The following is a 17,644-nucleotide window of genomic DNA, read 5'->3' on the forward strand; positions in this document are numbered from 1 at the left end:
CAGCACTGGGTTCTACCACGAGGATTATTTGCACACGTGGGTGTCGGAGTAGCAACAAACCACATCAGAGGACCCTGCCATGAATTATGGTGCATGTTACTGTTCGCTCAGTGTAATGACAGGGTTCTGGAAGGGGGGGGGGGGGGCTGTAACACCATCTGATACACAACAATAGACCACACCTTCCTCCACCTCTGCTCTGAAACCTTCTGGAAATGCTTTCTTTTTTCTCTTCCTTCTTTCTGCCTCCATCTCCTCTCTCTGACCATATATGGTCGGAAGTCAAAGCTGCAGCTCATTGGTGGGTTGGAGGCAGACTGCAGGTAGACACACTTTCCTGTTTGGGACGTGCGGTTGAAAAACAGACGTTTTAAAGAAAACGAAGTGTCGTTTTGTTTTTACCTCAACACGTCTGCCACGCTGATGAGTCTACTTTACACGCGTTTCCGCTTCGGCCAGTTTTCAGCGTGCACAGCGGTACCACTCCCCTGCTCCTGTTGCAGGTACCGACGAGCCACGGCATTCCAGTGCACGCACCAGCACTGTCCTCATGCGGGTCACAACAATCAATGTATTTTATCCTCATCCTTAGCTCATGTCGCACGTTTCCCCCCACACATTCATCGTGATAATAAAAAATGCAATACATGTAAGGTGCCTTTAGGCGTTTAGTCGTTTTTTAACATCTAAATAAATGTTTCTGTATGTGTCGTTTTCGAAAGTTAAGTGGCGTCACGACACATTTCCCACACCTACAGTGTTGCTAGCGATTCAAATTCGGCTCCTTTTCATTTTCAAGAATAAAATAACGCAAGTTTAAAATCCGGGTCTGTTTTTTGGACGTGGAGTCCGTGAACGCAGCACAGAGGGGCGGAGCTTCCGACTTACCTGCAGGAACTCGAGGTGCGGAGCGTCCGTCCCGGCCGAACCACGCCTGAAACACAGGACCGCATGACAGAGCCGCAGAGAGGCTGTTTGTGTGTGAACCGACGCGTCTCCGAGCCGAATCTCACCGCTGCAAACACCAGAAACCGAACCGAGCCCGCCGACAGTGCCTGCCGCTGAAAACCAGGTGTGTGTCTCGCGCTGTCGCTTCCTCATTTGAAGGGTGGCGGCGTCCTCGCGGCCGCTCTCGCTTTAGCGTGTAGCTCAGTTGAGTTTTAGTTCAGTTTAATCTGACATTCTTCTGTTTTTCCGCTAAATTCGGCTCAACTATTTTATAATTAGAGTTCAGCAGAGCGTCGCGCTCGAATGTCGATTCATATACGTCGCTTGTTTCTTCTCTCACAGAGAAATGATTTTTTTTTAAAAAAATACCGCACGAATTTAAAGTTTTCTGTTCATAAAACAAACGACGCAATGTTACAATATTCACCGGTCCCTCCAAAACTCGGGTTTCCGTCCTCCCGTAACCTTTTTAGACTTTAGAAGCTTCCTTCCTGCAACCTTATCAAGCTCACTGGCATCATTTCAGACGCTTTTCCTGGTATCCACTATTCTCATAAAAGATATTGTACACACCCTGCTCCCGTGTGTGCCCCCAGGACACACTCCTGGTAGGTCGGGGCTTAAATTGGAGCACTTCTGCCTTAATTTTAAAGTTATTCTCTTTCAGGCAGCACCGTCACATCTGTACAGAAGTTAGATTCGTTTCTCCTACATTCAATTCATGTTTATTTTGTATTAGTGTCACATTTGTGATGCAGCCGCTGTACATCGGCCCTGCTCCTCAGACACAGTGGCCTCGTTTCTCCAACTGGACCCTGCTGGTGTCGTCCACTTTGCTCTCCCCCGGCTGGCAGACGCAGATGGCAGAGCGCTTGCCCTCCGTTAGATAAGAACCGTGGAAGCCTGGATCAAGGCAGCGGGTTGACAGGCAGCCAAGAACAGGAGACGCCGCTGAAAACAAGCCTGATGAGACGGAAGGAGGCAGAGGAGTTGTCGGGGGGGTGCAGGGCAGGAGGCACCGAGCGGCCGTGTCATTGTGAACCGAGTCAGAATGCAGCAACACACAGTTGCAGCCACTTCCTCAGGAAGTTGACTCACGCCTGCTTTCAGCAGTGAAGCCGCACACAAATGTCACAAGTGTGCGTGCGTGGATGTGTGTGTGATGCTTACTCACGGTCCTCTGTGGTGAGTGACCATCCCCTCCCCTCCTCGCCCCCCCCCCCCAAGTCTGAGCACATAATGAACTTAAGAGGAACACAGATGACACCTCTTGCACTGATCACTTTATCCCTGCTCTATAAACACACACAGGCTTTTATCACTTTGTGCGCGCACCCGCACCACACACACACTCGGAGAAAACAGCTGCATCGCGCCTCTCCCTGCATGTAAATGCGTCTGCAGAAGTGTTTTTTTTTAAAAAAAAAAAAATGTATGTCAAACATGTCATGGTTGTATTCCAGCGCATTCTGCACATCTTCTGTTGTGTCAGTCTGATTTTTTTTCTTTGTTGCGGCCTAAGTTGGCGTCCAGGTTGTGGAGTTTACGGCCTCTGGAGGTTGTGTTTAATTCTTCCCGATGGAGTCGTCCTTGCAGGGTGCGGCTGTGATATTATTGCTCGTCCCCGTCTGCCCAGACTTGCTCTCCACATTCCGTCTGCGTCTCTACCTGCAAAGCATCCCTGACCCAAAGCATCCAGCTTTTTTTTTTTTTAGAATTTTACATAACCTGGTTTACAAATGTGCAGAAGCCCTCTTGCGTAATCGCCGTACATCCATCACGGAGGGCTGAGTGACGGGGAGTGGGAGAAAGACGGGAATTCATGGAATTCCGAGCCAGTGAGGAAGGAATGTGGGGAAAAATGGGTGAAGTTGTGCTTGGAGCAGCTCAACACTTCAGCGTGTTGTGTCTCCGGTCACGAGCCGCACTTGTGTCGTGTGGAGTCGCCTCTGTCTGGAGTGTGTCGTCACCTTTTTGAAGCACTACACGTCGCTGGTTAAATATTTAAAAGTCGTTGCACATCACGGCTTATCTGCATCAGGCAAACAGACCCGATATCACATCCAATGAGTGACGATTGTCATCAGACCAGGAGCGATGAAAGAAATAGATTTTTTTTCTGTGTCAGCAACCCTGCAGCAGCTTTAAAAGATCTTTGTTGCGTTCGTAACCTGCAGTAACGCCAGATGTGAACAGCCTGAATGCGGAGCGCGCATCTTTAGACCTGCAGGAGTCCCGGATGAAGATGGAAAAGCGCTCCGGCCGGCTGGTTTCACTTGTTTCCCTTGGCGAGGCCGCGTTTTCCTAAATGTGCTCTGTTGCTCTGCTGCAGCCATCATGACGGACGCCGACAAGTTCCTGTACGGGGACCGCAGTGGGGTCAACAACCCTCTGGCCCAGGCGGATTGGGCCTCCAAGAAGCTGGTGTGGATCCCTTCGGAGAAGCTGGGCTTCGAGCCCGGCTCCGTGAAGGAGGAGCTCGGGGACGAGTGCATGGTCGAGCTGACGGATTCTGGCAGAAAGGTGAGTCGGATCCGTTTGTGCGGGACCGGTCGGCGCCTGCCACCCGAGTCTGATCCGGACGTCGGTCTCCGTCGTCTCTAAATCTCAGGTGAAGGTGAACAAGGATGACATTCAGAAGATGAACCCACCCAAGTTCAGCAAGGTGGAGGACATGGCGGAGCTCACCTGCCTGAACGAGGCCTCCGTGCTGCATAACCTGAAGGAGCGGTACTACTCCGGACTCATCTACGTGAGTCTGCACCCTGCGAGGCTTCACAGAACAACCCTGGGCTTGACCTGAGGATTGAGAGTGTGTTTGTGTGTGTGTGTCCGTCCTCTCACTTTGTCCCCCAGACCTACTCCGGTCTCTTCTGCGTGGTGGTGAATCCCTACAAGCACCTTCCCATCTACAGCGAGGACATCGTCAACATGTACAAGGGCAAGAAGAGGCACGAGATGCCCCCACACATCTACGCCATCACGGACACGGCCTACAGGAGCATGATGCAGGGTACCCGTCCTGATTGGCAGTTCACTGACGTGTAACTGGACCGTGTACTTACTGGTTTTTCTGGTGTGTTTGTCAGATCGCGAGGACCAGTCCATCCTCTGCACGTAGGTTCCTCTGATTTCGTGTATTTAAGTTAGATTTCTAGATGTGTTTGTTGAAGGTTGATTATTAACGGCTTCGTCATTGAAACATTGAGCCGCGGCGGGGTTGCTGATGTTGTGGCCCATATTTGGTGATGGAACTGGCTCATCAGAGTTTTTCTAATTGGATATTCCTGCAGGAAATGAGAAAATGGGCCAGACTGTTATTATTAAAGGCTCTGGGAATGTGGCGTTGACCCTTTTATGTTCTGTTATGCAACATTCCAGCGGTGAATCGGGGGCAGGAAAGACTGAAAACACCAAGAAAGTCATTCAGTATCTGGCTTATATCGCCTCATCCTTCAAATCCAAGAAAGATCAGGTCAGTGTGTCATGTGAACTCTTCTCTTCATGTCTTGTATTGTTCTTAATGTGTTTTTTACACCTCGTTATTCATCCCCCCTTCTGATGTTACTGTTATCTTATTTTGTTCTGGTTCTAAAAACTAATGTGCCTGGATCCCACATTCCTCTTTCAGGTCTCAACACGCCCGTATCACTTCTCTGCTGCTGCACAGACGAGTCTCTTCCTGTCCTTGTTCTTTTTAATGGCTGTTTACAATGATTTTTCACAAAGTGTTAAATGATTTCTCCTAGTTTCCTCAGGGGTAGTTTGTTATGCAGAGTGTGTGTGCGTGCGTGCGCTCAGGTCTGTGACAGATGTTAAACCCTCTTGTTTTATACCTCCTCCCACAGGGCAGCGCAGTTTTATCGCATGTGAGTTCACTCGTCTCCATTTGCATGTTGTCTGAACATTAATGCCAGTGCTGTTCTCATGGAAACCATTTCATTCTCTTTCTGGGGATTCCAAGTTCAGCTTTGTTAAATGTTGTTTTTCTGTCTTCTTGCCCTTGTACCCGTGACTACTAACTCAACCGTGGGGCCGTGCGTTTTTTGAACTTTTTTTATTTTTTTTATTTACAATGGTGGCATGTTTCAACAAAGAGAACCAGATGAGCAGAACAGTTGTGGAACAGCTGCCTGCATCTAAACAACAGTTCCACTGACCAAGCCAGCCTATTTGCAGAAAAGAAGAGGAAAAATATTTATGTTGCCTAAATGAGTACGGCCCTCGCGTAACACACTGGGCTTTTTTTTTTTTCCCAGAAGCAAAGCCTAAACCTCCCTCAAACATGAAAGCCAGCTGCTAGCTTAGCACAACGCTGCAGCAGGAATCTCCCAACATGCAGGTCTTCTCCTGTAGCCGTCTACCATCATTATAATTATTGTGTAACGAGCAGCTGAACTTTAACCTCCCAAATTTTATCTCAAGAAGCCAAACATTCCTTTTGTGTTAGCTGACGTTATCTTTGACCCTGCAGCTATTGGTTTCTTGTCCGCTCCTGCTTCACTCTTGTCTTGGGTGTCCCTGTGTGGATGGGACGGTGTAGGAGTGCTCAGTATTTACTTGTCCTTGATCCTTTTGATGGCATTTGGGTTTACTGATAGTTTTGTTGGTGTGTTTTGTCTGTTAGGGAGAACTGGAGAAGCAGCTGCTGCAGGCAAACCCCATCCTGGAGGCCTTCGGCAACGCAAAGACTGTTAAGAACGACAACTCCTCTAGATTTGTAAGGCAGGATGCTGTTAAATGTGAACGCGTCTCCCCCGTCGATGGCTCTTTTTTTTTTTTCCCACTTGTGACCGGTTTGATTTCTGTAGGGCAAATTCATCAGGATCAACTTTGACGTGAACGGATACATCGTTGGAGCAAACATCGAGACTTGTATCCTCCCATTCAAAGAGCATTTCTGCTAAAATGGGGAGCTTCACAAGCACAGAGCAAACATAACCTTATGCTGCTTACTTCAATTGTAAGTTGCTCTTTTTTTGCAAGTGAAAAGGGAGAGAAACTTCACCCTGCTTAACATAAAGGAAGATAATACGGGAATTTTGCCCAGGCCTTTCTTTTCAGTTCTTTTTCCAGTCCGGAACCAGATAAACCTGCCAGGTAGCCTCAGGCCACAGCTTCCCTTGGCTCATTTTGCCAACACAAACCGGTTTGCTTACAGTCATGCTAAACCTCCTGTTTTCTGCCTATTTGTTTTATGATAGACACGGCAAATTTGTTAACAGGATTAGCATTAGCGGCTATAAGACCAAAGGTGTATCATGTGCTTCTGAGGTGCCTTTAGGCCACTGTGATGTTTTGTGCACTTTGTTGTGTTTATATTCTTGACCGAGACATGACCAGATCTGCTGGAGAAGTCTCGTGCTATTCGTCAAGCTAAAGAGGAGCGCAGCTTCCACATCTTCTACTACTTGCTGACGGGAGCAGGAGACAAGCTACGTTGTGAGAAAACATCTTCTATTTCAGCCCATATTATAACATCCAGTCGCATATTTACCAGTTAAAACACACAAACTCAGACACATACCTGCTGGCGCCTTGTTTGGCCATTAAATGTTGAAATAGAGGTGATGGCGGCACGAGTTTGAAGGTGCAACATAACAACCCTGAAAACAACTGTTTTGTTGACAAGTCCCTCTCTTCTGCTCTCCAGCCGAGTTATGCCTGGAGGACTACAGCAAATACCGTTTCCTGTCCAACGGGAACATGACCATCCCGGGTCTCCAGGACAAGGAGCTGTTTGCCGAAACCATGGAGGCCTTTCACATCATGAGCATCCCAGAAGAAGAGAGAATTGGTACCAATGACTTGGTTTTGATGTGATGGGTAGCCATTAGAGTACTGGAAGGTGCGGGCTTGATGAGCTCAGACTGAGCCCCTCTGTCCCACAGGTTTCCTGAAGGTGGTGTCGGCCGTGCTTCAGTTGGGGAACATGACTTTCAAGAAGGAGCGCCACTCTGACCAGGCGTCCATGCCCGACGACACCGGTACTGCGGCATTCGTTCGCCCCGAGCTTCTCTCTCTCTTTGGTTTGCATTGAATTTCCGACCCCCCGTTTTATCACCGCAGCTGCGCAGAAAGTGTGTCACCTCCTGAGCGTCAACGTGACCGACTTCACACGGGCCATCCTGTCTCCCAGAATCAAGGTCACAGTGCACAAATATTACAAAAATAACATTCACATAAGCCTTGAGCCTTTTTTTAAGCAGACATTTGATTCCAAACACACAGAAATGTGATTTCGTGTGAGTTTAGCACAGCTGGATTCATCCTGTTCTCCTGTTTTGTTTTTTGCAGGTTGGTAGAGACTACGTCCAGAAGGCTCAGACCCAGGAGCAGGCGGAGTTTGCCGTCGAGGCTCTGGCCAAAGCTTCTTACGAGAGGATGTTCCGCTGGCTGGTGTTCAGGATCAATAAGGCGCTGGACAAGACCAAGAGGCAAGGAGCCTCCTTCATCGGCATCCTCGATATCGCCGGGTTTGAGATCTTTGAGGTACGACCTTCAAGGCCTCCGCGCTGCTGCGTGCTGGGATTGTTATTACACACGGGAATCGGAACGGGTGAATAATCTGAAACTACAGAAAAATCGAATCATGGTTTGGTCACGTAAACTGGTTCAGGAAGGTCTGGTTTGTAAAGACTTGGGCATCAAAGGATTCTCCACAAATTAACCCTACTGGATAATTCTGAAGCTTTAATTAGCATCCGATCTCCCGTTGCTTCGCCACATCAAAGAAAAGCAGGAAATATTGCTCAAGACGACGACGACGCAGGCAGTGATTCTGGCTTTTCTGCTTTCCCGGCACAGCTGAACTCCTTTGAACAGCTGTGCATCAACTACACCAACGAGAAGCTGCAGCAGCTCTTCAACCACACCATGTTCATCCTGGAGCAGGAGGAGTACCAGAGAGAGGGCATCGAGTGGAGCTTCATCGACTTCGGCCTCGATCTGCAGCCCTGCATTGACCTCATTGACAAACCCGTACGTAACTAAAAGTAATCCGCTGTCTTATTTAAAGAGCTGGACGCTCACGTCCTCCCCTCTTTGCTTCTGTCCCCGTCCCAGGCCGGGCCTCCAGGGATCTTGGCCCTGCTGGACGAAGAGTGCTGGTTCCCCAAAGCCACAGACAAGAGCTTTGTAGAGAAAGTGGTTCAGGAGCAGGGAACACACCCCAAGTTCCAGAAGCCCAAGAAACTTAAGGATGATGTTGACTTCTGCATCATGCACTATGCCGGAAAGGTTCATTCAACTTTAACCACACCTTTTTAATACAGAAATAATACATTATAATACATAATAAACAATTAAGTAAAATCATTTATAATGTTGCTGAATATACAAATCCAAGATAGTTATTTGTAGTTTAGAATACAGGTAAATTGTGACTGTTTTTTTTCCCTCTTCTGGTGCAGGTGGATTACAAAGCAGATGAATGGCTGATGAAAAACATGGATCCTCTGAATGAAAGCGTGGCCAATTTGCTCAACCAGTCTACTGACAAATTTACAGCTGAGCTGTGGAGGGACAGTGAGTGAAACCGTTCATGAGCTGAAATATTGTTTTTAATAGGTCACACCAGAATCGCGCGTTTTAGCGCCACCTAGCGGAGCGTCGCTTGAACTGCACGTAATGAACTGCAGACCAGGCGTTAGGAATTATGGGTTGTACTTGCCTGGTTTCTGTCCATTGATGCGTATATCGGTAAAATCCTTTTAGAATGTTCATTATTTGATTTTTTTTTTTCTTCTTCTCCATCCTCAAAGTGGACCATATTGTTGGCCTGGATAAGGTTGCCGGGATGTCAGACTCCACATATGGAGCGTTTAAAACCAGGAAGGGGATGTTCCGCACCGTGGGTCAACTGTACAAGGAGCAGCTGGGTAACCTCATGACCACTCTAAGGAACACCAATCCCAACTTTGTCCGTTGTATCATCCCTAACCACGAGAAGAAGGTAAATGACTGTTGGCACTGAAGCTGTTTCAGAGTGGTCATGTGTGGGTTTTAAGCAAAGTAATTTCTTTCTTAATTTCTTTCCTCAGGCAGGTAAACTTGAGCCTCATCTGGTGCTGGACCAGCTGAGATGCAATGGAGTCCTGGAGGGAATTCGCATCTGCAGACAAGGATTCCCCAACCGCGTCGTGTTCCAGGAGTTCAGACAGAGGTTACAATCTTTCATGATGGCCTGATTTGATTTTTCTGACTGCTACCTGTCAATCTTTCAGTGAAGAAACTCTAGAACTGTTTACGACTTAGAGTTGAGGGAATATGCGTGATGCAGTAGGAGAATAAAAGACCTGCAGCAGTAAATATGACAACAAATGTGATTTAGATGAGGTTGTTTTATCACTTAACTCTTTTCAGGTATGAAATCCTGACCCCTAATGCCATTCCAAAGGGGTTCATGGATGGCAAACAGGCCTGTGTTCTCATGGTAAGAACAGAAAATCATGAGCAGCTGCGTTATTTTTGGCTGTAGTGTTGAGTATTGAGCCGCACCTGTCTTTATCACATAAGATCAAAGCTCTGGAACTGGACCCAAACCTGTACCGCATTGGCCAAAGTAAAGTCTTCTTCAGAGCTGGAGTCCTGGCTCACCTGGAGGAGGAGCGAGACATGAAGATCACAGATGTGATCATCACCTTCCAGGCCTGGTGCAGAGGATATGTGGCTCGCAAGTATGCAGAAATAACCTGCGCCTTTATTTGATCAAGGATCAGATTTCACACGTTGAGGGCGACGCTGATGTATGTTTTAATATTGCAGAGCTTTTACCAAGAGGCAGCAGCAGCTGACAGCCATGAAAGTGATCCAGAGGAACTGTGCTGCTTACCTGAAACTTAGGAACTGGCAGTGGTGGAGACTTTTCACCAAGGTTAGAGATGCTTAAACAGACTCTAGTGCAACTGCAGGGGTTTATCCTAATGAAGCGGTTTCATTGTGGGCTTTAATGGACCATAAAGCCCCTTTAACATGTGTTTTTTTTTTTTAATATGCGTTGATGATTGTGTCCTCTTCCAGGTGAAACCTCTGCTGCAGGTGACCCGACAGGAGGAGGAGATGCTGGCTAAAGAAGATGAGCTCTCCAAGGTGAAGGAGAAACAATTGCAGGCCGAAGAGATGATCAAAGAATTCGAAAGCAAACAACAACAGGTGGGTGCTTTCCCTTTCGTCGAGAGGATTTCGAGTCGCGTTTTAGAGGCTGCTGTGAAAGATGCGTTTCCCACTTTGACTGTGATTTCTCTCTGCTAGCTCAATGCTGAGAAAATGGCTCTGCAAGAGCAGCTGCAGGCCGAGACGGAGCTGTGCGCAGAGGCGGAGGAGATGAGAGCCCGTCTGGTCAACAGAAAGCAGGAGCTGGAGGAGATCCTGCACGACATGGAGTCTCGCCTGGAGGAAGAGGAGGAGAGGGTCAACCAGATGCTCAACGAGAGGAAAAAGATGCAGCAGAATATCGCTGTCAGTGAGGAGACAGTAACCTTTTCTATAAATATGCCTCTTTATTGGGTAAAAATGCAGTTTACACGTTGGTCATGTTGATGATCCAGGACCTGGAGCAGCAGCTCGATGAGGAGGAAGCAGACAGACAGAAGCTTCAGATGGAGAAGGTCACCACAGATTCAAAGATGAAGGCACTGGAGGAAAATATCATGGTGCTGGACGACCAGAACAACAAGCTCAACAAGGTCCGTTGCAGCGTTTGCTGTAAAAATGACATAAAACCATCCAACTTTTAACATGAATACTTGATGATGGAGGGATGATCGTGCATGAGAGCATCCTTTAGTCCACATATTTAGGTCTCTCTAGAACAATTTGACACATTTCTCTATTTTTATATCATGAACAGATTCTGTTATTTGATTATAAATATTCCTTAACTTGTACACTCAGGACGTTTCTCCCTTTGTCCCTGACCTAATCCAACATTTTGACTCCTAATTTCCTTGTATTAAAGAATTATCCTTGATTTTAAAGGACCAAAATCCATTTGATGTTGCTATAACACTTTTTTGACCACCAGGAGAAGAAACTGTTGGAGGACAGGATCGCCGAATTCTCCTCTAACTTGTCTGAGGAGGAAGAAAAGTCCAGAAGTTTGCAAAAACTGAAGAATAAGCACGAGGCCATCATCACCGATTTAGAGGGCAAGTATTTTTACGCTTGGTGTCTGAGTGAATCTGTTGCCGTTTAAATAATAAACCTTGAAAAGACACTTTGTGCAAATCTGTTGAAATGAATAAAGTCTGAGTTTGATGTCACACAGACCGTCTCAGGAAAGAGGAGAAGCAGCGCCAAGAGTTGGAGAAGAACCGTCGCAAACTCGAGGGAGACTCCACTGACCTCCACGACCAGATCGCGGACCTGCAGGCCCAGATCGCAGATCTGCGAGCTCAGCTGGCCAACAAGGAGGAGGAGCTCCAGAACGCACTGATCAGGTTCAAGTCCTTTCCAAATACTTTACACCACCACAGCGACAAAACCAGCGCCGTGTTCATCAGATGAATGGAGTTCACAGCAAAAGGCCTCTAAGGCGTCACCTTGAGCCGCCTCCTCTGTCTTGCAGGATTGAGGAGGAGGCTGCAGCCAACATGGCCTCCCAGAAGAAGATCAAGGAGCTGGAAGCTCAGATCTTGGAGCTGGACGAAGACCTGGAGAGGGAGAAGTTTTATCGTTCCAAGAATGGCCAACGGTGCAAGGAGCTGGAAAAAGAGCTAGAAGCTATCAAGAATAAGCTGGATGACACTTTGGACACCACTGCAGCGCAGCAAGAACTGAGGTGAAGCCCCCGTTGAATTAATGACATTTGCAGAAGAGACGGGAAGGAAACAAAAGTGAATTAGTGATTTAAGGGGCATCGCGATTGTTTCATCATGTAGTTTTCTTGTCGTATTGTTTGTTCATTAAACTCTTATTTTGGTCTTTCAGGGCCAAACGTGAGACGGAGGTCGCCCAGCTGAGGAAGGCTCAGGAAGAGGAGAACAAGATGCACGAGAGTCAGATCGCGGAACTGAGCAAAAAGCACCTTCAGGCGTTTAATGAAATGAACGAACAGCTGGAACAAGCCAAGCGGGTACGGAGCGGCGAAGAGATGATTTCAGGGGTGATTTTCAGATGACGTGTGTGACAGATTTGACACTCCCGCAGAACAAGTTGTCAGTGGAGAAAACCAAACAGGCCCTGGAGAGTGAGTTCAACGAGCTGCAGATCGAGTTGAAGACTCTGGGGCAAAGCAAATCCGACTCCGAACACCGTCGCAAGAAGGCCGAGTCCCAGGTTCAGGAACTCCAGGTTAAATATGGAGACTGTGAGCGACAGAGGCAGGAGGCTGTGGAGAAGATCGCCAAGCTGCAGGTAGGAGGAGCTTCAGACAGTCCTGAAGGTGATCCTGCCAGGATGTCAAGTGAGACGGTCTGTCATTCTGTTGTTTAGTCGGAGCTGGAAAACGTCAACAGCCTCTTGAACGAATCGGAGGGCAAGAACACCAAATCCAGCAAAGATATGTTGTCTTTGGAGTCCCAACTTCAGGATACACAGGTACCCACAAAAAAACGGCCCATGTTCTCTAATCTCATCGAACACCAGCAAACTCTTTGTGAGGTCGTCGTCTAAATACCAACTCCTACACGGACGTTTCAACGGCTTTTCTGTTTGTCCTTGTCACGGCAGGAGTTGCTCCAGGAGGAGACTCGGCAGAAGCTCGCCATCTCGACCCGTTTCAGGCAGATGGAGGAGGAGCAGAACAGCCTCCGGGAGATGCTGGAGGAAGAGGAGGAGGCTAAGAAGAATGTGGAGAAGCAGATCTCCGTCCTTCAGGGCCAGGTTGGGACACCACAGTTCTTTATGTCCAAGATAAACGGGGATCTAAATGTTTCAAGGTCACACATGCGCTCCCCTCACTCCGCCATGTTGGCATCCTCAGCTGGGAGACATGAAGAAGAAGATGGACCAGGAGGTCTCGTCCCTGGAGTCTGCAGAAGAGAGCCGCAAGCGATTACAGCGGGAGTTTGACACTGTAAAGCTGCAACTGGAGGAGAAGGAGGCAGCCTATGAGAAGCTGGAGAGGACCAAAACCCGTTTGCAGCAGGAGCTGGACGATCTGTTGGTGAACCAGGACGGTCTGAGGCAGCTTGTCAACAACATGGAGAGGAAGCAGAGGAAGTTTGACCAGGTATCTTGGCAGCCATGCCTTTTCAAGTGACTCGCTGTTTGCTTAACTTGATGATTTTCCACTCTCTTCCTTCCATAGATGCTGGCCGAGGAGAAAACCATCTCAACTCAGTATGCAGAAGAGCGTGACAAGGCCGAAGCCGAGGCCAGGGAGAAGGAGACCCGAGCGCTGACGCTGGCTCGTGAGCTGGAGACCATCACGGACCTGAAAAACGAATTGGAGCGCACAAATAAGCAGCTCAAAGCTGAGATGGAAGATCTGGTCTCCTCTAAAGATGATGCTGGCAAGAATGTGAGGGAAACACTTGAGCTCATAAGATGATCAAAGTGGGAAGGCGAAAGTATATTTAATGGATTTAGAAGAGTCGAGCTCTAACACTGCAGCCTTTTAACAGGTTCATGAGCTGGAGAGGTCAAAACGTGCCACGGAGCAGCAGCTGGAGGAAATAAAAACTCAGCTGGAGGAGCTGGAGGATGAGCTGCAGGCCACAGAGGACGCCAAACTGCGACTGGAGGTCAACATGCAGGCAATGAAGGCTCAGTTTGACCGAGACCTGCAGGCCAGAGATGAGCAGGGAGAGGAGAGAAGAAAGCAGCTGGTGAAGCAGGTGCTGTATCCAGAGTTGTCTCTCTGACCTTAAAGAAGCTCCTGTTTCACAGGTTCACTGACGAAACACCTTCTGCTCTCAGGTCCACGAGCTCGAGGCCGAGCTGGAAGACGAACGCCGGCAGCGATCTCAGGCCGTCTCGGCCAAGAAGAAATTAGAGCTGGACCTGGGAGAGCTGGAAGTGCACATCGACGCTGCCAACAAAGGCCGCGATGAAGCCCTCAAACAGCTGAAGAAACTCCAGGTAAAACCCAACCGGTCCTCCGTGCTCACTCCTGCTGAGTTACAGCTCAGGTTTAAACATGTTTGAGGAAAAGAATTGGTGGCTCACAAATATTGCGACATAACGGAGTCCGATGCCAATACGTCAGTCAAAGAATTCAACACCCATTTACAGGTGTGGCTGGAGAACAAGGTGGCTCTGTGTATTTATTATTATTTAATTTTGCACTCCACAGGTCCAATTTAAAGACATGATGAGAGAGTCCGAAGACCTGCGACTATCCAGAGATGAAGCCATCAACAGTGCCAAGGAGACGGAAAAGAAAGTCAAAACCATGGAAGCAGACGCCGCACAGTTCCAGGAGGTATTGAGACGGTTGTAGACGGTCGTCACTGCAGCTTCAGTATTTCCACCGTCTTCTGTAATGTCCCAGCAGCCTCTGTATTATCAGCCTTTACAGTCTCACTGTCCCCCTTCAGGACCTGGCCACTGCAGAGAGACTGAAGCGACAGATGCAAGCCGAGAGAGACGAGCTTCAGGATGAGATTAACGGCAACAACACCAAGAAGTACGTGGCCCGACGCCAGAAGCAGTTTAGAGGCGCTGCCGGCCACCGGCTGTTCATGCTTATGTTGTCCTTGTGTCTCAGTTCCATGCTGCAAGACGAAAAGAGGCGGCTGGAGGCTCGTATCACCCAGCTGGAAGAGGAGCTGGAGGAAGAGCAGCTCAACAGTGAAATGGCGAACGATCGTAACAAGAGAACCACGCTGCAGGTGTGCACACACACAGACGCTTGATCACATGACCGATCCTTTAAAGGATGAATAAAGGCGCCGGCCGCACAGTATTCTGAGGGTATTTGCTAAAGGAAAACTGCCGGGCGCCAATGCCGCCGTCTCAAATGTCAATCGGTAGTCGAAGCAATTGCCGTCCTCCATCGGGAGTCGGGAGATAGGTATACGTGAACGCCACCCCAGCTTTGGCCCAAGTTTTCACCCTCCTCCGTTTACGCGGCTCCTCTGTGGATTCCAGCTGGGCGTCCGATGCAATCTCATTAGTCTCTACCGATTCAGTTGTGCTGTGGTTTGTGTTTGGACTGAGCTGGAGCTTCCGTGCGTCTGCCGTTAGGTCGATCAGTTGACCGCCGAGCTGTCTGCAGAGCGCAGCGCCGCGCAGCGGCTGGAGGGAGCTCGCTCTCAGGCGGAGAGGAAGAACAAGGAGCTGAGTCTCAAGCTGCAGGAACTGGAGTCAACAATCAAGTCCAAGTACAAATCCTCCCTCACTGCCCTGGAGGCCAAGGTCGCTCAGCTGGAAGAACAACTGGACACAGAAATCAAGTGAGTGGCGGCGAATATCAGGAACTGTTGGGAAGCAGCGGTTGGAACCCAAGGCCAACAGAGTCGCCCTTTCCACTTTGTGCTGCAGCGTATATTAACAAATTGCCATGTGACGCCTGTATTTATCAATCCAGAGGAGACGGCAGTGAAACAAACTTCAGGCTTTCTTAAAAAGTCTTGAATGAACTCGAGTGCTTTTGTCGTACCACGGACAGTCTCATAAATGCCGTAGTTTCACTAAATGTTGCTTCGTTCCTTCTGAAACTGTGTTAAGGGAACGCCAGCAGGCCACCAGAATGGTTAGACGAACAGAGAAGAAGATGAAGGAGCTTGTGCTTCAGGTTGAAGACGAGAGACGCAACACGGAGCAATACAAGGACCAGGTGAGAGCCGTCTGGCTCGACTGATGCCGGGACGTCTCTGCCACGTAGTCCGACGTTAACTTTGATCCTCCTATAATAAAAAAACTGCCTTTTATTTTATGGCATTGAATAAAGCGCCGCTCTGTCTGCAGGCGGACAAACTGAACAGCCGAACGCGTCAGCTGAAACGTCAGCTGGAGGAGGCGGAGGAGGAGGTGACCCGAGCCAACGCCTACCGTAGGAAGCTGCAGAGGGAGCTGGAGGATGCTAACGAGACGCAAGACACCATGAACCGAGAAGTCAACATTCTGAAGAGCAAGCTGAGGTACGGACTCTCCTTTTTATATCCTTAAAAATAAGAATATTGACAGTAATGCCATCTGTGCAGCAATTGTGATTAACTCCTTTTTTTTTTCTTTTTTAAAGGCGCGACTTGCCTTTCACGATTCGCACGGTGAATCGCTCTGGCCTGGAAAGCGATGATGACGTGGCCGTGCCGGCTGACACTGAGCCTGCAACTGAATAAATGCTGGGGAGAATATGGAAGATGTCCTCGCAGATGGCAACACAGCAATATTTACTCAGAGGATTTAACAACACGCGCCTGACAATGATCTTGTAGCCTTACTGCTTTATTTTCTTATGCATTTATATTTGGCCAAATATCATATTCATCTCAGTGACTGGTATATTTTTCTACACAGACTTTCTTTCAAGGCGTTTGCCTTTTAAAGTGGCTGTATCCTAAAAAAAGTCAGTCTTTGCATCACATTTGTAGTGGAGGTCGATGTGCCGTGACAAGTTTGGGAGACAAAACACTTTCTGCTTGTTTTGCACACATATTTAAGGTCTTTGGGGAGTTTCCACACAGTCGTCCTGTGTTCAAAATTTGCTAGTCTCATGAGCCGCTGCATCTTTTTCTTTTCTTTATCTGCACCTTTTCTTCCTGTAGTTATTTTACCTCATTTTTGCACAAGTAGTCAAGAGGAATTGCTCAGAACATCAGGGTGCTTCAGTCAAGATGCAGCAACGTTGGTGATAATGGTTGACGTCTCATCTTCACTACATTTTGACGCTCAGATACGTGGTGGCGGGTCACATATCCAGACTTTGTTGTGCTTCCTGTGGGGGAAATTCTGTCGGCACATTAGCTCTGAAATATTTTATGGAATAAACAGAAACCGAAAAAGCATTTCTTGCCTCATCTGTCGCCTCACCAAGTTGGAACACGTTTATATTATGATTCAGAAGTGACATTTATTGACGCAACCTGGTTTTAAATGCAATCCCCAGTAAAAATGGTATTACAAATGTTTTTTTTTTAAAAAATTTACCAATTGATTAAAAGCTTAACATTGACACATATGAGAAAAAAACACTGCTTCCTCAAAGCAAATAATTGACCATCTTTTCTAATCCTCAATTTAGGATTCTTTCCACATGACTCTGGAAGAATCAGCTAATGTCACTAAATGTGTCATCAGTTAAACTATGTTTTATTTGCACACAAAAACAATGATGTCAGACTGACCTTTTACCATAATGTCACCAAAAAAAAAACCCCCAGTGGAAACTTTCAAGTAAACCAAAAAAGTGTGGATAGCGGATATTGGGCCATTTTAGAATTTTAAGCAAGTGTTGTGAAAGTGGAAAATGTTTTAGGATAATGTAGATTTTTGTTGTATCAGTGTTTATAGTGCAGAAGTTGGACGGACCAAAATGTGTTCTGAAAAGTTGTTGCTTTTAGAAAGGCAAGAACAACTTGAAAACAGTTTTTCTCCTCTAAAACAATAGATTTATGACCTGTAATGCTGTGATAGGGGTGGGGGGGGAGTATTTTGCCAGAGTTGAACTGTGCGTCAATGCAACGTGCAGTACCATATCATCCCGCTAGGCGGAGCCCGAGGAATATCAGGCGCGTCTCTCACCGAGTAAGACAGACCTGCAGCATCATATGCTCACGACACCACCTGCTGGCCATATTATGTAAAACCT

General features: G+C 47.7%; 1 protein-coding gene across 2 annotated transcripts; it reads left to right on the plus strand.

The window, feature by feature from the left end:
* Positions 1 to 833: 833 nt before the first annotated feature.
* On the plus strand, positions 834 to 16,841 carry LOC130527867 (myosin-9-like). Of its 2 annotated transcripts, XM_057036658.1 has the most exons (43): positions 834 to 1,072; positions 3,281 to 3,471; positions 3,560 to 3,700; positions 3,805 to 3,961; positions 4,038 to 4,065; positions 4,330 to 4,423; positions 4,797 to 4,817; positions 5,576 to 5,668; positions 5,760 to 5,823; positions 6,292 to 6,390; positions 6,602 to 6,745; positions 6,840 to 6,935; positions 7,018 to 7,094; positions 7,246 to 7,440; positions 7,756 to 7,929; positions 8,014 to 8,187; positions 8,361 to 8,475; positions 8,712 to 8,902; positions 8,991 to 9,112; positions 9,313 to 9,382; positions 9,466 to 9,626; positions 9,715 to 9,823; positions 9,970 to 10,101; positions 10,201 to 10,407; positions 10,497 to 10,634; positions 10,973 to 11,096; positions 11,216 to 11,387; positions 11,516 to 11,728; positions 11,878 to 12,022; positions 12,097 to 12,303; positions 12,382 to 12,486; positions 12,619 to 12,771; positions 12,872 to 13,120; positions 13,199 to 13,411; positions 13,515 to 13,727; positions 13,810 to 13,971; positions 14,186 to 14,314; positions 14,430 to 14,518; positions 14,600 to 14,723; positions 15,079 to 15,287; positions 15,562 to 15,670; positions 15,802 to 15,974; positions 16,076 to 16,841. In XM_057036658.1, exons 2-43 carry the CDS (start codon positions 3,286 to 3,288, stop codon positions 16,173 to 16,175), a joined length of 5,877 nt encoding a protein of 1,958 aa, XP_056892638.1. In that variant the 5' UTR covers positions 834 to 1,072; positions 3,281 to 3,285; the 3' UTR covers positions 16,176 to 16,841. The 2 variants fall into 2 exon arrangements, with proteins under 2 accessions (XP_056892638.1, XP_056892639.1); XM_057036659.1 differs by lacking the exon at positions 4,797 to 4,817.
* The last annotated feature ends 803 nt before the right edge of the window (positions 16,842 to 17,644 follow it).

The sequence above is a fragment of the Takifugu flavidus genome, chromosome 6 (genome assembly GCF_003711565.1).
Source record: "Takifugu flavidus isolate HTHZ2018 chromosome 6, ASM371156v2, whole genome shotgun sequence".
NCBI lineage: Eukaryota > Metazoa > Chordata > Actinopteri > Tetraodontiformes > Tetraodontidae > Takifugu > Takifugu flavidus.

What these genes read in the sequence shown, in the direction of transcription:
- LOC130527867 (XM_057036658.1), top strand. Translation starts at nt 3,286, where the DNA reads ATGACGGACGCCGACAAGTTCCTGTACGGGGACCGCAGTGGGGTCAAC. An exon ending in ACTACTCCGGACTCATCTAC is followed by an intron (nt 3,701 to 3,804) that starts GTGAGTCTGCAC and finishes TTTGTCCCCCAG; the next exon opens with ACCTACTCCGGTCTCTTCTG. An exon ending in ACAAGAGAACCACGCTGCAG is followed by an intron (nt 14,724 to 15,078) that starts GTGTGCACACAC and finishes GTCTGCCGTTAG; the next exon opens with GTCGATCAGTTGACCGCCGA.